Genomic DNA, 27,794 nt, shown 5'->3' on the forward strand with positions numbered 1-27,794 from the left:
GGCAGAGGCAGGCAGGTTTCTGAGTTTGAGGCCAACCTGGTCTACAGAGTGAGTTCCAGGACAGCCAGAGCTAAACAGAGAAACCCTGTCTCAAAACAAACAAACAAACAAACAAACAAAAAACCAAAATAAAACTGCAAAGCCTTCCAACTATCACCATCCGTTTCTGGGTCCATTTTTCCTGTTTGCTGTGAGTCTTATGCAGGAGTTGTCCTAATCTCTCTCACACAACATGTCCTCTTTGTGAACTTCTGCGTGCTTCCAATTCCCAGCTCCTTCCTGGCTCTCAGCTTTCTGTACTTATTCAATTGCCATTTGCATATGGCAGAGGGCAGAGATGCACCATCACTCTCCCATTCCCACCACCTCACACCATGTCTATCAGCTGACTCAATCTTGAAAACACACCATCCTCTATTCTTGATGCTGGCCTCCTCCCAGGTCCAAGCCTACCCACCTCTAGTAGACTATTGCAGAGACCAATGTTTCTCCCTCCTTCTCATGCCCAATAAAAATGATCTCTAAATACACACAGGCTGGCCATTCCACTTGCCTAATAACAATGCCCCAATGCTTCCTGTTGTCCATTTTTATGGCCTGCAGAGACCTGCATGACTAGGCGCTAGGCTTTTTTGTAACCTTCTCTCTGGTTCCCAGTACCCTAGTCAGGGATCTGAAATACTATGTACACAGCACTTCAAAGAGTGTACTTAGCACAGAGTAAGTAGCTCACAGCAATGGTTACCTACTGTTACCATTCTTTACTATTCTGGTTCTGTCTACTGTGGAAGGGGGCCAGTCGTCTATCTGTATGTGGCCCTTCTGTGTTGTATATACTCAGTCTACTGGCCATCTGCAAATCCCATTTCCTTTTCATTACTCAGGGGAGAATTTCTAACAAAGTTTGTTTTAATGTCAACTTGGCACAAATTAGAATTGTCCACAAAGGAAGCCTCACTTGAGGGATTGTCCTGATGGATGTGGGAAGGTCCACCTTAACTGGTGGCTGCCAAGACAAAAAGAAGAGGCTCATTTCAGGAGGAGATTAACTGACTATTTGCTTGTTTGGCCCTCCTTGCTACAAGGAATTGATTTACCTTGATGTTGTTTTTGACTTTCTGGACTCTGGGTCCCTGCCTGAGACTATTTGAGGAATCCCATCCTATAAACTGAGTAGCTGGCAGATACGGCTCCCCAGAAAGAGATTACTATTATGGGATGATTCCAATGACTGAGGCACCCAGCTTCAAGGATAGAGCAATCACTGTGTTTACAGTATTGCAGGTGTAATTCGGCTGTCATTACTATTTTAAAACCTGCCTAGGAGATTTGTCTTGTGTATGTATCATCTCCATCCCCTTTGTTCTGTTCCTCCAGAGAATCAACCCTGACTACAACACTCTCCTGGCAAACTGCAATCCCACCAACATCTACTAGAACAAGACATCATGCACACATCTCAGCGTTCAAAACAAGACCTCATGCACACATCTCAGCGTTCAAAACAAGACCTCATACACACATCTCAGCGTTCAAAACAAGACCTCATGCACACATCTCAGCGTTCAAAACAAGACCTCATGCACACATCTCAGCGTTCAAAACATGACCTCATGCACACATCTCAGCGTTCAGATTCTGCAACATTTTTCATAATTACTCTTTTTTTTTTTTTTTAATCTTTTGAGACAGAGTTTCTCTGTATAGCTCTGGCTGTCCTGGAAACCACTCTGTAGACCAGGCTGGCCTCGAACTCAGAAATCCACCTGCCTCTGCCTCCCAAGTGCTGGGATTAAAGGCGTGAGCCACCACTGTCTAGCTTTCATAGTTACTTTTAAAATTTAAAACTAGATCACAGAAAAGAAAGGAAAGAAGTTAACGGGACCTAGTACAAGTCAGATACAGAGGCAGATACATACAGAGACAGTGTTCCTCCTAAAATGACTGATCTCATCAAACATGCACAGAGAAAAACACAGACAACGTTAAACTAGAGAATAAACACTACATGAGCTTTGTAATCAATGAGTTCTGCACCCTCAGAGCCATGAGAATAAGTCTAACATTTCATGTTAAGTTCAGAATGGTACCAGGGGGCTGCAGAAGCTCACAGAGTATGTGAGAACTGAGCAGGGCCTTGTTTGTATTAGTAACAATTTTCGCTTAAGAAGAAGAAAGAAAATGGACTTCACTGGTAAATAGCAACAAAAGGAGCTGTAAACAAGCATGTTCGCAGTGCAGTGGAAGGCAACTGTTAAATGAGATGCCTCAGGGCACTTCATTCCTGGGAGCTTTAACATTATGGCCAGTGTGGGATTTAAAAGAGACTGCAGTGGGGTTCAAAAAGCAGAATGCCTTTGTGTGTTGGAAATAATATTTAAGGACAATTGTATAAGAATGGCCTTGCTAATGAAGAAATCGATCCGAGCAGCTACTCCAGTGCCTGAGGTGCTTGGGAACTCGGTGAGTGGCAGTGTGCACAGTAGGCACGGAGGTCACACCACAGAGACTGGCAGGTGACTTTACTTAAAATGTCCATGTTACAGTGCTGAATGGCCACACAGTACCCAGCCTTGAGTTTCAGTGTGAGAATCAACAGTGCCTCATCAAAATCTTCATCAGGTTGCCAATCAAAGGAATTAAGATGTGGTTAATTAGACAGTTATCCTTCCTAGAACTTTTAACAATTTTATGATTAAACTATTAAACTGAAATACTGATTTTAGACTTTTAATTACTTGATCTCACATATTCCTTAAATGTGTGTGTTCAGAAGCGATTTTAAAATCCTGTCTTATTTTGTAGGTTAGGCCTAAATGATTTACCAACTGTTGAGAAACAAATAAACAAACAGCAACAAAACCCATCTTACTCCAGCACTGACTGGTCCACTTGTATGCCCTGCAGAATCAGGTTCTTCCACATATATGGTATAAAAACTGGGCCTACCGGTAAAATCGAAACAAAGAAAGACATTAACAACTTGGGATAAACATACAGATGGATTCCTGCTTTTGTGGATCATGAGCTTGCCATCTGTCCCTGCCCCATATCCTCTGTTCAGGCTAGAGGCTAGAAGATACACTTGGCTCGAGTAGAGATGAGTCTCCTAATGGGAAGTAAATAATCCCTTCCCAGATAAAAGTGCTATTGTGGCTCAGTTGTAAAACATGTTGCTTTTGTAGCTAAGACTTCTCTTAATGGGCCAGCCCTTTCTACTTGCTGGTGTCTGGCCTTTGGCTGACTCTGTTCTATGCCTGGTTCCTCTATCATCATGTGGTTGCTGATGTGAAGTTTACCTGATGCTCTCAGTATTCTCTGACTAGTCTGTAGCTCTGACCCCTTCAGCCTGGAATCTATCCTCAGGACCAAGAACCAGGGCCTCTGTCATTCCAGTTCAATATGGTTGTGATATCTGCCTGCCTCTCCAATGGAGGACTGTCTCTATCTCTGTTGTGGAGGTTAACAAGGTCCCCCAGAGATCACCTTTTCTCAGGATTAAGTCTTGAGAAGTGCCCACTAAAAAGCAGTGGCAGGGAGCTGGGAGCTCAGTGGTTAAGAGCACTGACTGCTCTTCCAAAGGTCTTGAGTTCAGCAACCACATGGTGGCTCACAACCATCTGTAAGGAGATCTGATGCCCTCTTCTGGGGTGTCTGAAGACAGCTACAGTGTACTCACATACATATATGTTTGGAGTTGCCTGTGTCAACTCCAAACATAACTCTGTCCTCCAGGAAGATAGAGTTTACTGTGGAGCCAAATGCTACTGGCCATGGCCTCAGATTTAGTTTACCCCAAATTCTACATCCCAACACAAAAGCAGATTCATGGAGCTCTTACAGTAACAGAACCAAGGAAGTCATAAATCAAGACACTTTCAAATACATTGGTGTGAACATCAGAGGTGGGTTACAGAAAAAATGGGGACAACTCTGCTCTCAGCCCTAGAAACTATTTGGTAGTAAGTATTCTTAGCTCTTCAGTGGTTTGTTATGTTAATATATTCCATTTTTTTTTTTTTACAAGTTAGTCACGGGATGTTAGGTCTGACATAGACCTGGATAAGGAGTGGCTATTTAGAGGGCTACGCATGGCTTAAAATAAATTGTAATTTGGCTCTAGAGTTGTCCAACTCTCCACGAAGTACTAATGAGTTAATCAGCCTTGGAGAAGATTTCAGTTAGAAAGACATTTCTAGAAACATCTGTCATACCTGCCATCTCAGCACTCAGTAGGCCAAGGTAGTACTCAGTAGGCCAAGGCAGGAGTATTGCAAGAAGTTCAAGGCAGCCTGGTCTATACAGTGACTTTCAGGCTAGCAGGATTATAGAACCAAACCTCTCAAACTACCAGAAGTGGTTGGGAGCAGGAGGCAGGAGGAATAAGAGGGGAAAAAGACAGACAAGGGCTAGTGAGATGGCTCAGTGGGTAAGAGCACTGACTGCTCTTCTGAAGGTCCTGAGTTCAAATCCCAGCAACCACATGGTGGCTCACAACCATCCATAACAAGATCTGACACCCTCTTCTGGAGTGTCTGAAGACAGCTACAGTGTACTTACATATAATAAATAAATAAATCTTTAAAAAAATAAAAAAGACAGACAGACATGAAAGGGAGGAAGGAAGTTAGGAAGGAAGGGAGGGAGGGGAGGGAAGAAGGAAGGAAGAAAGAAAGAAAGAAAGAAAGAAGGAAAGAAAGAAAGAGGAAGAGGAAGAAGGAAGGGAAAACATAAGGAGGGAGAAAGAGGGAATTCCAAGGGTTTTTGTTTGTTTTTCACCAGCAATAGTACAGAAGGTTGCAGTTTTGCCCATATAAACATCACAACCGAGCAGTCTTAGACGGAGCTGTCACTCACCGTTCAGCTTTGGGCAGGTCCAGCCATTGTAATAGCGTTGCAATCCTCCTCTCATATGGGACAGAACTGAAATAAAAAGTTTTGAAAATTTAATCAAATAATTCCAACATACTCTTACTTAGGGAGAGGAGCTACATTCTGTAGTACTGGATCAAAACACCGAAAGGGACGTGGCACACTCAAAGGGCCCCATTGTCACAAAGACTTTCCACCAACATGTCATCTGTCCTTTTTACATGTTTCTCCTTTAACTTTGCACAACTAAAATAAAAACTGTCGATTATTGCCGCTTTCCTTTCTGCCACCGCCATGCCATCCAGACTGAGGAAGACCCGGAAACTCCGGGGCCACGTGAGCCACGGCCACGTCCGCATCGGTAAGCACCGCAAGCATCGGTAAGCACCGCAAGCACCTAGGAGGCCGCAGGAATGCTGGAGGCATGCATCACCACAGGATCAGCTCGGACAAATATCATCCAGGTTACTTTGGGAAAGTTGGTATGAGGCATTACCATTTGAAGAGGAACCAGAGATTTTGTCCAACTGTCAACCTGGATAAATTGTGGACGTTGGTCAGTGAGCAGACACGGGTCAATGCAGCAAAAAACAAGACTGGAGCTGCTCCCATCATTGATGTTGTTCGATCAGGCTACTACAAAGTTCTGGGCAAGGGAAAGCTCCCTAAACAACCTGTCATCGTGAAGGCCAAATTCTTCAGCAGAAGAGCTGAAGAGAAGATTAAGGGTGTTGGGGGGGCCTGTGTTCTGGTGGCTTAAAAGCCACGCCAGAGGTTAATTAAATGCTAACATTTTCCAAAACAAAAACAAAAACAAAAAAACTGTCGATTATCACCTGTTGACTTTTACTCATTATGCATTCACATGTACCAGTTGTCTATATAGTGTACTTACTTTTGAAATAGAGTTTGATCAGTGAGTGAGAGCCTTTGGAGACTTTCATCCCAGCTGACATAGTGTGATGGTTGGCTTCATATGTTAACTTGACCTTTGGGCTCACTCGAGCAAGATCTTAAGGAATTGCCTGAATCAGTTGGTCTCTAAGTCTATCTATGGAGGATCATCTTGATTATTAATTGATGTAAGGGGACCCAGTACTCTGTGAGTGATTGAAATACTTGATGTAAAGGAGTGTTGTAACTAGACTGTCAAAGGTACCTTTTTTTTTTTAATATTTATTTATTATTATAAATGAGTACACTGTAACTGTCTTTGGACCACCAGAAGAAGGCATCAGATTTCATTATGGGTGGTTGTGAGCCACCATGTGGTTGCTGGGATTTGAACTCATGACCTTCAGAAGAGCAGTCAGTACTCTTCCCCGGTGAGCCATCTCACCCGCCCCTACAAAGGTACCTTTTTGACTGATGATGTAGAATAGATCACAGGAGAGAAGAAACAGGAAGTGTGGAGAGAGGAGCCTTAGTAATGCAGGCAAGGAGATGAAAGTGCAGACCAGAGTGGTAACAAAAGATTCTCAGGCCAGGTGGTGGTGGACGCACATTTAATCCCAACAGTATGGAGGCAGAGGCAGGCAAATCTTTGAGTTCACCGCCAGCCTAGTCTACAGATCCTAGAATAAGTCCTAGAACAGCCAAAGCTACGCAGAGAAACCCAGTCAGACTGCGTCTTCTGTGAAGGTCAAAGGCACGGACTGACAAGCTGGGTGAGGGACGTAACAGTCCTCAGGCCATGCCTTCTGAGCTCTTTAAGTATGGAAAAGTCAAGCTCAACACAGCAGGCAGGTGAGGGCACAGGCATCCACTCATTCTGAGATCCTCACTCTAGATGTAATGTGATCAGTTGTCCCATGTTTCTGCCTCTATGGCATCTCTCAGTGACAGACTTCAACCCAGAAATGCAACCTTAAATAAATACCTTTCTCCCATAAGTTTCTTTGTCAGGGTATTTGACCAGAGCAACAAAAACAAAACTGCAACAGCAGACATGGTGCCTGCCACTGAGCTTAATCCAGAACCCGTATGATAGAAGAGAACTGACCCTCGGAATGTGTCCTCAGACTTCTACGTATGCTGCATGGTGCACTTGAGGACAGTGCACACACACATACACATACAGACACACACATGCACATATATGCACATACACACACAAACTCACACACACACACACACAATCAATCTTTAAGGCAAACAAATGAGGAAATCAGCCCTCCAGGTCCCTGCCTAGATGGACCCTTATGGGAAGGCACTTTCCCTACTTGCTGTAATTCCTGTAGATGGTAGGGAAGGAGCCATTGACAGCCACATCTGATCCCGGCCAGTAGTAGCAAGCAGCTTTTAGACCTTGATACATTGCTGTTAGCCAAATCTATAAAGAGTGAAAGACAACAGGATAATTATTTAAGAACAAACACTGTAACCTCCTCCTAACAACTATTTTGACTGAGAATTTGTTCTTGTTTTTACAGCAAATTAAAATTTATGATTGGTCAATCTCTCTCAACAATAAAACATGTAGGAAGGTAGGCGGTGGTGGCGCACACCTTTAATCCCAGCACTTGGGAGGCAGAGGCAGGTGGATTTCTGAGTTCAAGGCCAGCCTGGTCTACAGAGGGAGTTCCAGGACAGCCAGAGCTATACAGAGAAACCCTGTCTGGGGGGTGGGGGAGAACATGTAGGAAGATAGTAGCAGTTCATTATTTCTCCCATACTGATAGAACTGCATAATTTTTCACCTTTGAAGAAATTGCAGAACCGTATGGGAGAAATTAGATGTCTTTCTGAGAAAAGTTAAATGTGGGTCGATTGATGATACAAGACTTTTTTCAACACAAAACCACCTGAGTAAGTAACCATAAGTGCTTTGTTGTTGTTGTTGTTGTTTTTTTTTTTTACAATTCAAATAGTTATAATAAATAGTAAAACCTTCACATCTTCAGCAGTTAGAAACTGCATGGATGGCAAGAAACTCGGGTAGTCTGAGAAGACTGAGCCATTGTCAAGGAAACCTGCTTGGCGCCAAGGTGAGACTGCTACATACCGGCTGTCCACTCCACCAGGCGGGATTACTCTTCTCTACTGAAGAAAGTGAAAAATTCTTGTTGAGGTACACGTCATACATGTTATTGTCAATGATGCCATGTGACTCTGGATACAAACCCTATAATTTTTATCACAAACATAAGATTATGAAGTATGCTTTAGTAAAATATAGGCAGGCTGCAAGAGCAACAGCTCTCTACTCAGACCTAGGAAGAATGGTACATTGATGAACGTAACAGATCGAACACTAGGGATCAGGACTACGCAGCTTCCTAGCCTCCATGTATCTTGGCTTCAGCTGCGGATAGCAGCGGATGGTTTACACTGACTTCCCTGTTGTGTTTACACTGTTAAGTGTCCCCCAGAGACTCAGTCTTGATGCCTGCTTCCTGGCTGAAAGTCCTGTTCTGGGAGAGTGTAGAAACTTTAGATCAATAGTTCTCAACTGTCCTAATGCTGCAACCCTTTACTACAGCTCCTTGTGTTGTGGTGATTGCCAACCACAAATTATTTCATTGCTACTTTATAACTGGAATTTTGCTATTATGCATTGTAATATAGGTATCTAATATGCAGGATATTTAATATGTGATCCCCAAAGGGGTCGCAAACCACAGCTTGAGAGCCACTGCTTTAGAAGGTAAATCTTTGACGGAAGAAGTGGGATGTAGGTCACTGGGACAGGCCTGGAGGTGTGTTTGTTTATATGTTTATTTTCTGTGCATGTACATGTGTGTGTTGTGGGTTATGTACATGCTACAGCAAGCACAGGGAGGTCAGAGCACAGCTTCGAAGAGTCATTTCTCTCCTCTCACTTTGTGAGTTCTCAGGCTTGGTGCTAAGCACCTTTACCATCTGACCATCTTGCTAGGTCTTGGAGTTTTACAGCCCTGGCCTACTTCCTGTTTTCTCTCTCTACTTCCTGACTACACATGAGCATGACCAAGCAGCCTCTAGCTGCTGCTATCATGCCATCTACTGTGACAGAGTGGATCCCTTCACATTTGTACTCCAGAATAAACATAGTACTTCTTCTTGCCTAAATGGATTTCTGTCTGGTACTTTGTTCTAGCAATGAACAAAATAACTAACACGCTATATAACACACACAAAAAGCCCTAACATCTCTTGCATACTTAGTAACCTGTTTGCTACCCATGTTTTTTCATTTAATGAGGAGAATCTATTTGCTTTGATTGTCTTATCTTTTTTTAAGAAGTCATTAGAATAAGTCCATTTATGAAACAAAATTTTGTCAAGTAAAACTGGTAAAAAAGAGTCTAGAATTTTCCACATGGAAGCATCAATGCTTATAGAGTACCACACTTCCCAGCTGACTTCCAGTTGAGGAAAGGGCAATCAAAAAGTCCAGAACGGTATTTCTCACATTGCGGAGGATGCTGTGGCCTCACAAAGGTGAGTTAGCCTAAAGTGAGGCTCGCATGCTTAGTGGATGGAGAACACTGAGCCGTGACTTTCTAGCCTGGATTCAGTTATGCACTTATGAAGTGTATAGCACAAGCTTTCCCAGTTCTTGCTCAATGTGTCCCTATCTGTGTAGTGCAGTCAGTTCCCTGCCCATGCCTGTCAATCTTCCACTGGTCCAAATACTTACCGTGACAATTGTATAGTGATTTGGGAAGGTTTTGGTGGGATATGCCGCTCTCATATATTTGGAATGAATTCCGCATGTTTCTGTAAAAAAATAGAGTAAGACATTAGCAAGGTGTTTCTTGTGGATAACTAAATACCAACATGTTTCCCAGAAACTAAAAAGGGGATTAAAGATGGAAAGAGGGTGGAATTCTGACCCTGAAACTATTCATTAATAAAAAACTAGTCTACTTCTAGGAGTCAGATGGGCTTTGTTTCCGGGAAGAGCCAGGAGGCAGTGATATTAAACTTTGCAAGGCCATGTAGTTTTTGCTGCAGCAACTCAACTCTGTTCTTTGCAGGAAGGCACCACAGGTAATCCAAACACTGCAGTACAATAAATGTTACCGATCAACATCAAAATTCGAATTTTACATAATTTTAAATGCCCCAAGATTTTCTTCTCTTTTAGATTATTAAAAATAATCCAGTTCTTAGCACATATGAAATCAACTACACTAAAGGCAGAGTTAGCCAAGGAGCCCTGGCTTACTGACCTTTAAGATAAAAGTACACGAAAGTACACATTACTGGCAGTGTTTTCTTCTGGTTCCTCTCTTTATGCGTCTGATAATTACAGTAACAATTTCTACACAGAATTTGGCTCTCGGCTGCCAATTCCTACATTTAAAATATTCAGCATAACAAAAATCATCAGCGCCTCCCACACAGCTGCAAAGACATTTGAAGTGTACAACTGCAAAAACCGGGGCCACCTTGTTAAATTCTCTAAGTAAGCTCACTCTGCAGCTTGTTATCTTTGGGTCAGTTTCCATCTGCTCTATGAAGCTTCCTGTTAGATGTTTTTCACAAAGTATGGCCTTAATTGTGCTTCCGTTGTTCTGGTTTCAGTGCGAGCAATAACCCCAGGAGAGGTCAGACGCCCTGGAGCACACTGCTATTTCCTGTGAACCGGGGCAGACCAGGAGTGCTTCATACCCAGGTCTCATGACCTCTCCTTCTCAAAGCCCACTCTCCCATTATAGATTCTATTTAAGTTAAAACACAAGGTGAAATTGGTCGATGGCCAAAATGTCACCCACTCTGCAGCTGAAACAACATTCTCCCCAACAGACATGAGTTTGCTCTACTTCGAGCCATTGTTTGGTGGTGTTAATAAGACTCAGAAGTTTCCCCCATCACAATCTCCTGGAAATCCATAGAGTCCACTGTGTACAGCCCTTGATGCAAAGAGGAGAGGTGGAGGTCTCTCCTGCCTCAGAGACTATAAACTCAAATTACCATGAAGTTCTATGATAAAATAAAATGAAATTAAACTACTTTCACCATTTAAAGAATGACATGGGAGACAAGGATTTATACAATGAACAGGAATATAGAGTCAGTTTCTGTTTTTATTTCCTGAGAAAGTGGGTGGGAAGACTCAAGTTTGCAAATGCCTGAAGATACTGGGTATTGATGAAGTGTAGCTGAGCAGTGTGCCCAAAGCCTGGATAAACAAGAAAAGCAGGATTTAGCCTGGCTTGTGTTTTTAGATGGTTTGGGGTTCAGTCCTTGGCTACTGAGTTCTGTGAGGTTGAGCTGAACACACAAGAGTATAACAGATGAAATTCTCCTTCTCCTGTCAGACATGAAGTGGCGAGAAGAAGCCAGGGACAATACTCCAAGGGCATGCTTACTTACTTTTTCCAGGTAGGCTCCAAAGTTTTTGCAAAAGTTTCCAAACATCCTACAATAAAGCTGTCAGCTGAGAACCAAGTGTTCAAAACACAAGCCTGTGTGAAACACCTGATCCAAACCATCATACTCCAGTTCCCTGGAAACCAACAAGGAGGATGTTTGGGTTGATAGGCTTACATAGTGAGGTTTTAATGCACTGACTATAAAAGATGGCATCCAAATGGCTAAAAATGTGTTTTAAGCAGAAATCAGAAAGCTATGGTTGAAATATTTGTAAATGACATTTCCAGTTCTCAATAGGATGAGAAAAATCAAGTAACTTCCCTTGAAAAACAGATTCAGTCTCCTATTAACTGGCTTTCGTAGCCATGTTACCAAATAAATTTAAATAATGAGGTGAAAACTGAGAGATGTCAGTTCATCCTCCGGACCCAAGATGCTGGGCAGTGAGTGTCAGTCTCTTTTGCCAAACATGCGAAGTGCGGGAAAATGTCTAGAGTCATGGGGCCATTGTTGCAGAGAGAAGCAGGCTGCCTTTCCACATCATCTTGACTTGGGGTTAACTGAAGAAATCGTTGGATCTTGTCTTTTCATTTTAGCAGTGAAGAAACCAAGACTTGGAGAACTCAATCAGCTTACCCAAACTTAAAGAGCCATTTAACAATAATTTGAAAAAAAATCAAAACAAGAAACCAATAAAATCATGATTGTATTTAAGCATTTTGTAAATCCAAGAGTCTGGGGAAAAAAAAAAATGAAAGACAGGAATTGCAGAGCAGCCAATGTTGGGAGCCCCTGAGTTCACTCTCACCCTGTCACCTCAGGCATTCAGCTTTTATTATTATGATTGTGTTGAATTTCAGGAAGACCCAACTGCTCTAACACAGAAGCATCTGCTGTAGTAAAGGTGATGATGAGAGCAGTATGTATCATAACTTAAAGCCTTGCAATGATCCAACAGTGATCCTATCCACTTGGAAATGACCATCTTACTGACCTGAGATCTCATGGAGTGAGTGGCTGGAGTCAGTTTCTAAGTATCAATGGAGCCTGAAGAGCAGAGCCTCTAGTAGAGTATAGTAGATGGCAGATATACCCAGTAACCTTGATGAGACGCAGAACCCAGTTTTGACAATGTCACCTTTGAGTTGGTATACATAACAGATTCCCATCGTGAAGAGGTTACACTCTGAGATGGGACCCTCAAAATAAACCAAACAATGAGTGTACTACTTAACAAAAAGTCAAGAACTACCAAGTAGGAAAATCTTTCCCTAGTGAAAATATATACACCACAGGGCTAAGTCGTGGAGATCTTGAGAGGACGGGGGCCGGGGGGTGCTAAGACAAGGCACCAATGCTGTCAGGGGGAAAGCCCTCTTTCAGAGATGAGAGCAGTGAACTCCTTATCATTCACACTTTGTCGGCTGACTTACTCAGTTTGTCGATATTCGGCAACAGGGTACTCCATGTTTGTAAATACTCAGCTCTAAAGCCATCCATGGAGAACAAGATAACTGGTGGCAGGTCAAACCTGAAAATGGAAAACAGAAACTATTAGTGATCTTGGTACTACTTAACCATGAGAAAAAAATCCTTAAATATACGATGAGAAAACGGTCTCAGGTCAAGCCATCTTTTGCATGTTCCCATGACATAGATTTGGTTTCTGGTGGTGACATAGTCTGTGGTGTGTTTCTTACTTTATTTATTTTTATTTTTTTAATAATAAGGATCCTCTGCACTTACTCTCTGTAAGCTGTCATTTCTTTATTATATGTAAGCTATCTTACTATAGCTGTCCTCAGACACTCCAGAAGAGGGTGTCATCTCGTTACAGATGGTTGTGAGCCACCATGTGGTTGCTGGGATTTTGAACTCAGGACCTTTGGAAGAGCAGTCAGTGCTCTTAACCACTGAGCCATCTCTCCAGCCCGTGTTTCTTACTTTAAAGCTTAATTTTTAAGCTTTGCAAAATCAGGGTTAGGGTTAGGGTTAGGGTTAGGGTTAGGGTTAGGGTTAGGGTTAGGGTTAGGGTTAGGGTTAGGGTTTTTTTACTTTGTACTCATAATTTAGGATATTAACATGTATCCACAAACCTTAAAGTGCTTTTAGACCAGTATTTAGCATAAAATGATGGACAACCATAGGCTGTATTTTTAAAATCTGTTATTTATCTTCACTTTTTGTCTTTTACTTGAATGATATACCTGTTCATGTGTGACAGATGCATACCTTCATAAATGTTTATTAGCCAAACTCTGCCTGTAGCCATCACTGAGAATACGAAGTAGAATGGGAGTAATCTCTCAGAAGCTTATCTGATTCCTTCTCACAACTGATGACAACAAACCCCATCTCCAACAGAATTAGAATGAACAATATCTTGACTTTTAAGAACAATTGTTCTGGGCTGGAGACGTGGCTCAGCAGTTAAGAGCTCTGGCTGCTCTTCCAGAGGTCATGAGTTCAATTCCCAGCAACCACACGGTGGCTCACAATCACCCATAATGAGATCTGAAGACAGATACAGTGTATTATGCCTGAGCGAGTGGGGCTGGGTTGAGCGGGACCGTCCTGAGTTCAATTCCCAGCAGCCACATGATGGTTCACGACCATCTATACAGCTGCAGTGTACTCATACACATAAAATAAATAAATACATCTTAAAAAAAAAAAAAAAGAGCCAGGCAGTGGTGGCACATGCCTTTAATCCCAGCACTTGATAGGCAGAGGCAGGTAGATTTCTGAGTTTGAGGCCAGCCTGGTCTACAGAGTGAGTTCCAGGACAGCCAGGGCTATACAGAGAAACCCCGTCTCAAAAAACCAAAAGTTACCAATATGGCCATCACTTTCATATTGTAGAAAATTGACGGGAATCTAGAACAGTTTGTTTGGCTGCTTAGAATACTTATTTATTGAAGAGTAATTAACAACAAATTTCCAAGTAAGATTTTGGGCCAGATGTTGTATCTAAAGGCAGAAAAGAGTCACAGTCCTAGGAAATGAAATCAAGAGATGACCTGCACAGGCCAAGGGTTGAACCTCAGTACAGGGTTGAGCACACAGAAGGATGCCAGATTCTTTATAAGCCTTCAAGAACAGGCTTTCTAGGAGGTGTGATTGCTAAAGGACCAATAGAAATCACATAAGAGAATGGGGCCAATGTGCAGACAGGGCAGCACCCTGCACACATGCCCACAGAGAGCTGATCCCTATAAACACATGAGCCTCAAAAGCACTGTCCTAACAGTGTTAGGGCAAGAGAGAGCCACGGGTGGGAAGGGCAAGAGAGAGCCAGGGTGGGAAGGGCCAGAGAGAGCCAGGGTGGGAAGGGCAAGAGAGAGCCAGGGTGGGAAGGGCAAGAGAGAGCCATGGTGGGAAGGTGCACAGCATGGAGAGCTTTTGGAGTTGCTTCTAGAAACTTGGCAGGAATTGTTGACATTGGGCCAGGACATGGAAGTAAGCTCAGGCAGGAATCTGATTTGGGGCTAGAATGAATGTAAGTTTCAGGCAAAAATTTGACTTTGGGCTAGGACAGGGAAGAAGCAGGCTCAGATATCCTGGCCATCCTGATAAGCCCCTAGAAACAGTGACTTTGCTTATTGTCTTGCTTGTTCCTTGACTATTTGTGTTTATCGTCTTGCTTAGTTTTTCTTTTCAGAGATTTATTTTATTATTTATTTTATGTAGATGAGTTCACTGTCATTCTCCTCAGACAAACCGGAAGAGACCATTGGATCCCATTACAGATGGTTGTGAGCCACCATATGGTTGCCGGGAACTGAACTCAGGACCTTTGGAAGAGAGCCATCTTTCCAGCCACACCTTGCTTGTTCTTTAACCTAGAACTGACCTTACTACTTGCATGTAATTAAAATGGTATGAAAGCAGACTGGGAAAAAAATAAACCCGCTTCAGCCTCCGAACTGGCTGGGGTCATGCTACAGTGTTGTCTAATCTTTCTTTTTTTTTTTTTTTTAATTCTCACTCTTTCCCTGGAGGAACTGCTGACTGACTGAGCTGGCTTGGTCAATACAGCATGGTACCATTGATGAGAAAATCTAAATCAGGGCTCAGTGGGAAAATAAATCAGAAGCCAATTACCTTTACAGAATAGAGGCTGGGAAGGGATATGAGGCATCTTATTGGGGTAAAAATATTCTGTGTCTTGTAAGTGTCCCACAGTACTTAGGAGGTGAAGGTAGAAAGATCTAAAGTTCAAAGCCATCCTTAGCTACATAGTGAGCTTATGGTGAGCTGGACCTATTTCATGAGACCCAGTCTCGAAACTGGGGGCCGAGAGTGTGAAGAATGTGAATGTGTGTGTGTGTGTGTGTGTGTGTGTGTGTATGTGTGTATATATATATATATATATATATATATATATATATATATATATACATATATATATATGTGTGTGTGTGTGTGTGTGTGTGTGTGTGTGTGTGTATGTGTGTGTGTGTTAAACACTGACTTCTAGACATGACTGTTGCAGTCCCAGAGCAGCCATGATTACCTCCACAAAATCTCCATAAGATAGGGCCTATCAACACTCTGGCCTGGAGGGTGAGCTGCTCACCCTACCTCATTCCTTCCCTGAGGATACATGCAGATTCTGGTCAGTGGGGAAGGAGAGGCATTTTTCTGCAGGGACAGAGCCGTGGGTGAGGACCTGTGCTCTTGCAGAACAATCCCACCCACAGGCTAATGACACTCACTGGGTCACATTCATACAGGAGAAAGATGTGGAAGTGGGATGGGGAGGGACTGGTCATGAAGAACAGGGGGATTAACAGGTGTGAAAGGGACAAGATGGGGTAAAGGGATAAATACTGAAGGGACCCTGCAGGGAAGCATACCTTGAGGGTTGAGAATGAGAGCTCAGTTCAGGTCAACTTTGTCAACCTGGATCAGACTTGGCAAGTCTGATGCCAGATGGTTCATGCACAGCATATTTAAAACAGGGTACAATTTGGGAAAAAAGTTTCCAGGCCATAATCATTCCCATTCCAGGTGCACAGTAAAGCTTATAAACTCCTTTACAAAGAACATAAAACTGTGAGGGTGGGTTCTATAGCTAAAAGGATTAAAATCTCTGACAAATGTAGACTTAGAGGTCAACAGGCTAAAGTACAGGCGACATCCCCCCTAGGGGTGGATTCTATTAACTGGGAGCTAGGGAGGGAGAGTGTGGGTGGGATCAACATTCTGGTGGATTTGGGTAAGGTCTAGCATTACTATAGTAAAAGGTGGATGAAGTCTGTCTCCACAGATGGCCAAAAAGGCCACCAGATCATTAACAAAATCCACTCCCAGCCTTTTGGGCAGGAAACCAGGTATTTTATCTTCTCTATAGAAGAGAGGCTCCAGTGTGTTTAACATTCCCAGTTTCCCTAGTGATGTGTGGACACAGGACCTTTGTATCCAACAGAATACATTCCAAATACATTAGGTAAATTTATATTCTTAATAAACATTTTATAAACTTAACTCAGGTCCTATGCCTGTCTTCTCCATATCTGTGTCATTTATGTATAAATTGAATATATATATATATATAGTATATACACACATATATAATTAAATATACATATAATTAAAAATACCATGCCTTTTTCTCTGAGACAGTGAAGATTTTCAAGCTTCTACCTAATTTTGCTGTTAAAAGTTCTGGGTTCTGGGGCTGGTGAGATGGCTCAGTGGGGAAGAGCACCGACTGCTCTTCGGAAGGTCATGAGTTCAAATCCCAGCAACCACATGGTGGCTCACAACCACCCGTAATGAGATCTGACGCTCTCTTCTTGTGTGTCCGAAGACAGCTACAATGTACTTATATATAATAAATAAATAAATCTTTAAAAAAAAAAAAGTTCTGAGTTCTTATTTTAGGACCTGATCTTTCTGGTCTAATAGCTATCCACTCAGACCTTTTATTTCCAAAATCTCTGTCTCAAGAGCTATAATTTAATATGATACACTTTTTTGAAAAAGAAAGACATAGTCTCTATGTTGCATCAACTGTCTTCCAACTCCTCAGCTCAAGTGATCCTCCTGCCTCAGTCTCCCAAGTAGCTGGGACTCCTTATCCTGGCATACCACCGTGCCTGGCTCTGTAACATTTTTCTTAATGAAATGCTGCTTTTTTTAAGATGCTGATTCTTTAAAGCTAAATATTCTTTTCAGCTTTTGCCACCTCTACCCCATCCTCTGGGCTCAACTGCTGGGCCCAGTGAGCAAAAGGAGGAAAGTAAGGCCACCCTGGTGTTGAGGTGACAGGGGATATGTCTTTAGGCATAATGAAAGCAATGGTCACACATATAGGAGGAGAGACATGGTGAGTGGTCGTTTCCTGGCCAAGGCCCTGCCGCTGTGAGCCTTTCTTTCCCTGAATTTCTTTCTCCCCCCTCCACTCAGCTGGAAGATGTGTTAACTGTAAGGATGTTAATTGACTGAAAAGAGCCCCAGCTGGAGAAAATGTTGTCTGAATTCCCATGCTGCCCATAGGGACTGCTCTGGGAATGTTGGTAATGCCAACAAAAATGTCCAGAGGTAACTCAGACCCAGAAAGATACACATAGTATGTACTCACTTACAAGTGGACATTAGCCATGAAGTACAGGATAACCATTCTACAATCCAAAGGCCCAAAGAAGCTAAGGAACAAGAAGGGCCCAAGGGGAGATGCTTGAATCTCACTCAGAAGAGGAAAGAAAATAGTCATCTGGGTGGGAGAGAGAATGGAAATCAGTTGGGGGCTCTTGGATAAGCCAGGGACCAGGGATGAGGGAGGCTCCTGGGAGTCTAAGGGGGCGATTCTAGCTGAGACTCCAGCAACTGGGACTATGGAGCCTGAAGTAGTCACCTCCTGTAGCCAGGCAGGACTTCCAGTAGAGGGAGGAGAGGCACCAAACCTTGACCCAAAATTTGTCCTGTCCATGAGATGTACAAGGATAAAGATGGAGAAAAGATTGAGGGAATGGCTAAACAATGACCAGCACAACTTGAGACCCTTCACACAGGAGAGAGCCAACTCCTGACACTATTAATAAATATAATCAAATAATACACCCAAGTAATTTGTTATCAACAAATGCCTGTTGACGGCATATCCACAAGGAATCCAAACTTCTGTTAACAATTATATTTTTGAGAGGATAGTGTGGAAATTCTCCTTGGCTTTCCCCCCTTACAGCATCATGTGCCTGCTATTAAAGGAAGATGAAGTCCCATGCCATTTAGACTTACCCTTCAGGACATTGGGGCTCCAAGGATGAGGCACAGCCTTCTGTCACCCATGAGGCTTCTCCTGCAAAGCAGATTATACAGTTTAAAACAGCTGTGCCACATACAGAGCGAAGCAGGGTGTAAGATCGGGGTGTGTCTTCTCCAGCTGCTAAACTGCCACTCTGATGACTGGTGACTAACTTCTTCCAGGACACAGCATGCACTATCTCACACAGTGACAAGAGCAGCGGGCTCTAAAGCCTTTGGGATCCGTGATTTACACTGCTAAGTGCCAGGAAGGGAAACCATTCCATCCAGAAAGCAAAGCAGGGTCCTTACGCAAAAGAATATGTCTTCATAGGCTGGAGGGATGGCTCAGCCATTAAAGGCTAGGCTCACAACCAAAAATCTAAAAATATGTCTTCACTAATGGGTTTGTTTGTCTCATGTTCTCATCTCAAGGATATGTTCATAATGGCTGTAGTAACAATAGATTTAATAAAACCTAAAGAAAAGAGGAAGAAAACCATGAAGAAAAGAAATGGCTAACTGGAAATGGTTGGTATTAAATGGAAAACACTGAAAAATCTTAACAAAAGCTTGCTGTATAAATGTTTCCCTTTATAAAACATTCCAGCTAATGGATAGAAACGATAGAAGACATATGTGTCCCTATGCAACTCCTAATGACACCTCCCACAGAAGATTCAAGTAGACGTGATGTGCATCATGATGGAGATCAATCAATCCATACATCAGTCAATAGCAGAGTTTCAACAATGCTCTGGCTCTAACCTCTAAATTTCTGGAAACGTATGGAATGGTAAATTACTTAGGTCACAAAGGATTCCATCAGCAAAATCTAGGTTAAGGAAACTCTCTAGAACAAATGACCCTATTTCTCCAGAATATAGAATGTCAGAGGCACAAAAAGGGAGGACACAGTTTTTTACAAGACTTGAAATACGTGAGTCAGTTGCCATAACAAGCACTTGTTTGGATTTTGCTTCAATCTTTTAAAAACTATTATGAAACAAAGACTGGGTATTTCAGGACTTGAAGTAATTATATTTATGGTTAGTATTATAATGTTATTAAATCTTTGTTTTTTAGACACATACTGAAAATATTCCAATGCTGTGATTCTAATGCCAGCTCTGAAATAATCTCTTTTGAGAGAGAGGAGAGACAGAGACAAAGACAGAGACAGACAGAGAGGAGGAAGATGGCAAGAAAATAACATGTATATTTTTGTTTTAAAAAACCACAATGTTGTAGAAATGGCTCCAGTTAAGAGCACTCACTGGCTGATCTTTCAGAGGATCAGACTTCAACTTCTGGAGGTTCACAATTATCTTTAATTCCAATCTCAGATCTGTCACCCTCTTCTAGACCCATGGAGAACAGACACAGACATATGTGCAGGCAAACACTTCTACACACAAAACTATTTTAAAAAGAAAAGAAAGGGCTAGAGAGATGACTCAGTGGATAAGAGCACTGACTGCTCTTCTAGAGGTCCTGAGTTCAATTCCCAGCAACCACATGGTGGCTCACAACCATCTGTAATAGAATCTGACACCCTCTTCTGGTGTGTCTGAAGACAGCTACAGTGTGTAATAAAATCTTTATACAGTATATAAATAAATCTTTAGAAATAAAAAAGAATTCCAGGTAGTGGTGGCGCATGCTTTTAATCCCAGCACTTGGGAGGCAGAGGCAGGTGGATTTCTGAATTCAAGGCCAGCCTGGTCTACAGAGTGAGTTCCAGGACAGCCAGGGCTACACAGAGAAACCCTGTCTCAGAGAAAAGAAAATAAAAGAGGAGAGGAGAGGAGAGGAGAGGAGAGGAGAGGAGAGGAGAGGAGAGGAGAGGAGAGGAGAGGAGAGGAGAGGAGAGGAGAGAAGAGAAGAGAAGAGAAGAGAAGAGAAGAGAAGAGAAGAGAAGAGAAGAGAAGAAGTTGAGGCGGGCAGTGGTGGCGCATGCCTTTAATCCTAGCACTTGGGAGGCAGAGGTGGGTGAATTTCTGAGTTTGAGGCCAGCCTGGTCTACAGAGTGAGTTCCAGGACAGCCAGGGCTACACAGAGAAACCCTGTCTCGAAAAACCAAAAAAAAAAGAAAAGAAAAGAAATTGATTTGTAGATGATGCAGATTGTAGTCCTAGACTCCATGGCAATTTCACACAGTGAATCATCTGAGAGGCTAGACTATGCATCACTCAATTACCTAGATAAACAGCACTCTATCTACTCCTTTCACAACTCAAGATAACAGTTTACTAGTAGAGGAAAACTAGAGATACACGGGGCTTAATTCGTCCTAATAGCAAATAGAGCGTTCTGTAGGAGAACAAGGAATCTCAACCCCGCCAGAGGCTACAAAGTCAGCAATTGTATTTCAGTGCTCTTTCCATCCTTAGCACGCTCTTCTCTTTGATGTAGGTTAACAATCTAGTTGCTTATCTTACTGAGTCAGTTTACCTTTGCCTTGCTCACTCTGCATTTATCTGCAAGTCACACTACGTTTATAAAAGTTATACTTTGTCAGCAGGAGATGGGATTGGCCATGAAATGATGTGTTGCAGATTGGTGGTGGGCAGGCATGAAGAAAACACAAGATGACTCTCACTGCCTCTGCTTGATTGAAATTAATCAGAGTTTTTCAAGTTTTCTAAATTTTCCAAAATACAAAATCCACAAGCAAGTTCTTACTTCAAAATCATTCAAACTTTCCAACAATGTGTATAAGGCTAAACTTCAGCCTTATTTATAACAACCACTTCTCATGGTACAGCCAAGCAATGAACTCAGATAAAAACTTACATGACCTCATCACAAGCCTGTGACAAAATTGGGGCAAAAGAAAGAAGTATACAAGAAAAATTACACCGGGCAGTGGTGGCACATGCCTTTAATCCCAGCACTTGGGAGGCAGAGGCAGGCAGATTTCTGGGTTTGAGGCCAGCCTGGCCTACAGAGGAGTTCTAGGACAGCCAGGGCTACAAAGAGAAACCCTGTCTCAAAAACAAAACAAAACAAAACAAAACAAAACAAAACAAAACAAAATTATAGTCAGTGGAATTAGAAAGCTAAACCAACCACAAATCATACTTGGCTTTCTAAATACTCAGGAAAAAATTTTATGACTCAGCAGTTACTATAAACTGATGTCATCTCAGGCCACTTCCCAGGACGCCTGGTTCTGATTATTTGTAATTATTTTTCATATAAAAATATGAAATATGTGACACATATATATCAATACAGAAGATATTCTTTACTCCTAGACTAGATAAGTAATGTTTCTGAGACAGTTAGGAGTCACACAAATGAAGGATAAAATGATCATATGCTGGGAGGTAGCCAATCCATTTTTTGGTTTCATAGAAAACTCATATAAAATAAGGACTTAATTAAGGGCCCAAGGAATGCCCAGTCCCCCGTGTTAAACATTAAAGAGTTACAGATACATTCTACTCATGGAGAAGCAGAAGATGCCTCCTGGGACTTGCCCTGCTACTGCTGACCAAATGAGCAGCCTACAACTGAGCTAAGTCATGGGCCAGAGGGACTGGGACACTCTACCACTTGAAATCCCTTGTTTGCACAAAAGATCTATATGGGAACTTCTCTCTAGCCAAGCTTTTCTTTCTTGCAACTTGTCAGACCTATAAAACATTGCAACGGAGATACCTTACAGAAGAGACAATTCATTTGAGCTTAAAGTTCCAAAAGGATATGAATTTGTTATGGCAGGGAGGCTTAGACAGAAGTTGTGTGGCAGCCAGAGCAGAAAGCTGAAAGCACACATCCTTAACCATACATACAGACGAGAGAACAAACTAGAAGTAGTAAAGGGCTTTTAGCTCTGAAGGCCCACCTACAGAGACACTCTTCCTCCAGCAAGGCCATGCCTCCAGAGCCTCCCCAAACAGCAATCCAACTAGGATGAAGCATTCAAATTCTTGACACTATGGAGGACAGTTCTCATTTCCACCATTTCTAGGTTAAGAGAACCCAACACTAGCAACATTTATATGCTAACTTCTGTCTCTTACTTCAAAACTTTGAATCCAATTTAATTTCTGTAGCATGTTTAAAACATCAGTTCAGTACAGCATGGACTTATAAGGACAGATCTGCAGGGTAAAGAAGTTCAGTGCTCATGTAATGTGCAATTTTCACAAGCAACATGGATGCTGAAGCATTAGCAAACTTCCAATGATATCAAATCTTTATGAAGCATCTGGTGTAGTGAGTCATAGGCTTGCACTGGGACATTGCATCTGCAGTAAGTCCCTACGGGGTCTCAGTCTATAGAACACTCAGGACACAAATCACTTAATACCTGCAATAAAACCTTCTCCACATGCTTTATCTAGTGTCTCAAACCACAAGTGCACAAAGCATCATCACTGGACTGGAAAGCCCTTGCTGTCTACATGGTGACAGGGGCACAAAGCTCTTTTATCTCTTCATGAAGTAGACTTCTTTTCTAAACCCCACTTCATCTTATACTAGAAACATTCCATCTTTTCCTGTACATGGAGTAACAGCTAAATGTTCTCTCTTCTAGTTGTAGCTCAAGATGGCTCTATGAGACTCTGAGTTCTACCTTAGCCCTAGAGGCAAATGCACCACCAGTCTCTGCTTACCTTGGCACACAGTCTTGTAGTCGGCGCAGCAGTCCTTCCTCTGTAGACAGTCATCCGCACATGAACAGAGGGCTGTGTCCAGTCTACTCTCCCCACAACGGAATACACTGCAGGTCCATATTTGAGCTGAAAAGGTATGCAATGCAGTTCTGAGCACTTAGGTGCACGAAACGAAGACTACCAATGCCACACGCTCCCCCTGCGTTATCACAATACAGTCAAACCCTTGATTTAATGAATGGGAATAAGTCATACAAAACAAAACAAAAAGAAACTTTGACTCCACTCTCCTTGCATGGGTAGCCGAGAGTAATAAGACTTTTTTTTTTAATGATTTATTTATTTATTTTATGGATATGAGTACACTGTCACTCTCTTCAGGTACACCAGAAGAGAGAATCAGACCTCATTACAGATGGTTGTGAGCCACCATGTGATTGCTGGGAACTGAACTCAGGACCTCTGGAAAAGCAGTCAGTACTACTGAGGCATATCTCCAGTCCATAATGAGACTTCTTAAGTTGAACTTGTACTCTTGAGTTTGAAGATGTTCTGGATCCTGGTCCTATTCCTTCTCAACTGTGGGGACTCCACATGTCAAAGCACCATGAGCAGTGATGAGCACTGACGATATGGATATAATCAAGAGCCACCTTGCCCAGTCTTGTCTAAGGACAGCCAGTAAAGGAGGGACAGAAGTCACAGAAGTAATAGGAGCATCGGAGAATCCCATGGGAGCCAGGTCATTATCTACCATTTCAGTTCCTATACAGTTATGCCTTGACTGAGGTCAAGCAAAGTTTGGGCCCCCGTGTTTACTGAGAAGGGGGAAATGACAATAATTAACCTTATGTAGATATCCAGAACAGATGCTATGTGTAGAACTGCAGTCTTGAGAGATAATGAAAGCTTAATTTCCATGATCATGTGACAGGGAAGGTCAAGGAAGACTATGAGAAGAGACACAGATCATATGACAGTAAAGGCAGAGGAACGCTATGTGTAAGAAACGTAGACCATGTGATAGTGCAGGCAAAGCTGTGATATTGCCAGTCAGGAAAGCCAAAGCTCCCCAGTGAGAGCCGGGCGGTGGTGGCGCACTTGGGAGGCAGAGGAAGGCGGATTTCTGAGTTCGAGGCCAGCCTGCTCTACAGAGTGAGTTCCAGGACAGTCAGAGCTACACAGAGAGACCCTGTCTCAAACAAAACAAAAAACAAAAACAAAACAAAACAAAAGCTTGCCAGTGAGAAACCAGACCGTAGAGAAGAAGCTGAAACTTCTCCCTCCACCAATGCTGCCAACATCTAGATGTTGGATTTCCAGCCTCCAGAAAGAATGGACTTCAGCTTGTTGTCTGTTGTTTTTAAAGCTACCTAGAGCATGGTATTTTGTTATGGTAGCCCTGGAAACTAACACTTGGCAGAAGGCTGTGACATCGGAATGATGTTATAACTAACGTGCTAGTGTCAGAACCCTTACTTGACTTCACACAGGTATCTTCAAAGTCCCAGCAGCAGTCTTTTCGGCCTGTGCATCCCGAGTCACAGCGGCAGCCCTCCAGTCCTCGGTGCGAGGAGTCAAAGCATTTCCTCCTGCAGCTGCCTATCAAGGAGAGACAAAGGACAGCCACACTTGCTGTTGGACAGGGTTTCATCCCTAGGGAGTGAGATCTCAGAGAAGTAGTAAGCACAGACAAAGGAGCAAGGTGACTCCACCGAGTCTCAGGAAAGGGCAGGGCTTTTGCAAATTAGCAATGCAAAGAAGGCAATGTGGAGTTTGGAAAGGTTGCTTTCAAAAGGTGTAAAGACAGGTGCTCTCTGCCCTGCTAAAAAAGCTAGAGGCCCATCTGTGCTAAGGGGAAGTCATTAGAGTACACACACACACACACACACACACACACACACACACACACACACAAAATAGCAATAGATTTGCATTCAGTCAGGGATTTTAACCCAAACCAACAAATAGAAAGATAAGAGTCTAAAGGAAGATAGCAGCAGTGTACACAAAGACAACACAAATACAACCTAGACAAAGTAAAGTGCATTTTAGAGCTTTTTGTGAGAAATAGAAAAGGAGGAATAAGTTAAGAATTACTCCTAACATGGAGGTCAAGGATTTCAAACAATATAAGCTCAATGCTTCTCCATATCTGATACCTACTAAGGAGCAAATAGATACCTACTAGGGAGCCTGGATACTGAGTTTGAAGTTCAGGAAACAGAAACTACATATACTAGTTTTGAAATCACCAGCATATACATGGTTAAACAAGAAGAATGTTACAGTTATATTATATTGAAGATAAAATTGTATTATTCATTTGAGAATTTCATGCATGTACAGAATGTATTTTGATATTAGCCTTATGTCTTCTCCATGACTACTTCCAGATCTACCTCCTATCCCCAACTTCCTGTTCTCTTTTCATATTTTTATAGTCCAGTGAATCCAATTTATGTTTCCCATGTACACATGGGTTTGGCACTATCTATTGGATCATGGTCATTCTACCAGGGGTCAAAACTGATTCTCCCCTCCAGTCAACCATCAGTTGTAAATAATTTCTCCAGTGGGATAGGGGAGTCATTCCCCACTTCCCTAATCCCCACCCCCTTTACAGCCCATGCTAGTAGCATGTTACCAGGTATGGTCTTGTTCAGGTCTTCTACAGGCAGCTACAGCTGCTGTGGGTCCTGTCACATCTAGAAGACAGGTTCAGCTCAGTCCTCCCTGACACTCTCGCTCCTCTTCCTTGATGTTTCCTGAACTAAGTATGTACTAAGCTAAATATACTTTATCTTGACTCTGAGTTGAATGAGGACTACATAAATAAATATTACCTACAATTTCCTTATGCTACTTGCTTTTCCTTTTTAATTCCCAGTTGAAGGCAAAGAGTACTTGCCAGTACATTTGGGTAAATTCTGTTTTGCCATCATTAAGTTCAATCTTTGGAAACCACTACATAATTTTAAATTTATGAATTATCAGGCTGGAGAAATGGCTTAGTGGTTAAGAGTACTGACAGCTCTTCCAGAGGTCCCGAATTCAATTCCCAGCAACCACATGGTGGCTCACAACCATCTGTAATGGGCATCTGATGCCCTCTTCTGGTGTGTCTGAAGACATCTCAGTTTACTCATGTAGACTAAATAAATAAATCAATCTTTAAATTTATGAATTGTCACTTAAAATCCTATATTTAAGACAGGGTCTCATGTGGCCCGGATTGGTGTTGAAACTCTTTTAACAACCAAGGGTAACTTTGAACTTCTGGTCCTCTTGACTCAGCTTCCTGAATGATAAGAGGCATGTGCCACCACACCCAGGTCATGGGGTGCTAAGGACTAAACCCCACAGCCCTAAGCATGCTAGAGAAGCAGTCCACCAGCTATAGTCCAAGCTTTGTTATATTTCAAGCATTGTGATGGTTAAAAAAGAAAATAAAAAAAATCCAACACGAACTTGCCCACGTAAGCCTGGGATTGAAAGAGTTAAATTTGAGACCAGGGTTAGAGAGGATTGCTGAAAACCACAGGGGCCAGAGGATGGCTGGGCCAGGGAAAAGCTGACCAAGGGAGTGCAAATCTCAGAGATAAGGCAAGGAGGTGCCTGGCTGAGGCGCCTGAGACACGCCTGGCCAGACATTGAGTGATAGACCCTGGGCCATCTGGTTTTCTTAGGTATTAGCTAAGGGTCAATTAAGAACCTTGAATAAGCATTCCTTTTTCACTCCCCATTTTGGAATTCTCAACTCTGATCTGCCCGAACTACATTTAAAATAGCCAATCATGTATAGCCACACCAATTCCTTTGTTTCCCCAGACCTTTTTTCCTATAAAAAGCCCTAACCTCTGGACCTTGTGGTCAGATTTCCCTAGACTCCTGCATGAGTTGGATTGGGAAACGAACCGGGGCCCTGAATAAAACTACCTCTGCCTTTGCATCAAGACAGCTTTTTGCATTCTTTGGGTGCATGTCTCCCAGGACTTGAGCGGGAACTCCCTATTGGGTCTTTCATTGGGTATTGGAGTATAGTGGTGGGAAAAACAAAGACGAGGCCATAGAGAGTTTACATTAATAAAAGATTCCTTAAACATATGGTGTTGGGCTGGCGAGATGGCTCAGCGGGTAAGAGCACTGACTGCTCTTCTGAAGGTCCTGAGTTCAAATCCCAGCAACCACATGGTGGCTCACAACCACTCGTGATGAGATCTGACACCCTCTTCTGGTGTGTCTGAAGACAGCTCCAGTGAATTGTGCCTGAGAGAGCAGGGCTGGAGCCAGTGAGCTGGGCCAGCAGAGGTCCTGAGTTCAATTCCCAACAGCCACACACATGATGGCTCACAGACATCTGTACAGCTACAGTGTACTCATATACATAAAATAAATATAATAATCTTTAAAAAAAAACAAATGGTGTTAACAAAATAATAGTGAGTTTTAGTATATTAGGACAATTGGTCAGTTGCAAGGGGAGAAACTGAATCTGTAGATATTCTTGCCTCATATACAGAAATCAATTCAAAATGGACAAAAAAAAAAAAAAAGACCAGATGAAGACAGAGGTAAAAAATCATAGAAATTAATGTTTTTCAGAGTGGTAGACCTCTCAAATTCAGTCTCCTCTATATGATCCAAAAATATATAAAACAGAACATTCTGATTATTTTCAAAGTATTATTATAATAGATTGGTTTAAAATTGAGCAGCTGAATCTTCTTACCCGAACTA

The 27,794-nt window shown here is 42.4% G+C and overlaps 1 protein-coding gene and 1 pseudogene across 1 annotated transcript in view; one reads left to right on the plus strand and one right to left on the minus strand.

Moving 5' to 3' along the window:
• Enpp3 (ectonucleotide pyrophosphatase/phosphodiesterase 3) overlaps positions 1-27,794 on the minus strand; it is a 127,020-nt gene that overhangs the window by 92,240 nt on the left and 6,986 nt on the right. Inside the window, exons 3-11 of the mRNA XM_031380608.1 lie at positions 24,534-24,656; positions 23,055-23,180; positions 18,421-18,481; positions 12,609-12,706; positions 9,494-9,573; positions 7,877-7,996; positions 7,095-7,204; positions 4,858-4,923; positions 2,873-2,945 (exon numbers count right to left, since the gene is read on the minus strand). Of these exons, the coding sequence (XP_031236468.1) occupies positions 2,873-2,945; positions 4,858-4,923; positions 7,095-7,204; positions 7,877-7,996; positions 9,494-9,573; positions 12,609-12,706; positions 18,421-18,481; positions 23,055-23,180; positions 24,534-24,656 (857 nt within the window). The remainder of the gene's footprint in view (positions 1-2,872; positions 2,946-4,857; positions 4,924-7,094; positions 7,205-7,876; positions 7,997-9,493; positions 9,574-12,608; positions 12,707-18,420; positions 18,482-23,054; positions 23,181-24,533; positions 24,657-27,794) is intronic.
• On the plus strand, positions 5,152-5,672 carry LOC116097848 (annotated as a pseudogene).

Source organism: Mastomys coucha, unplaced genomic scaffold, assembly GCF_008632895.1.
Source record: "Mastomys coucha isolate ucsf_1 unplaced genomic scaffold, UCSF_Mcou_1 pScaffold2, whole genome shotgun sequence".
Lineage (NCBI taxonomy): Eukaryota > Metazoa > Chordata > Mammalia > Rodentia > Muridae > Mastomys > Mastomys coucha.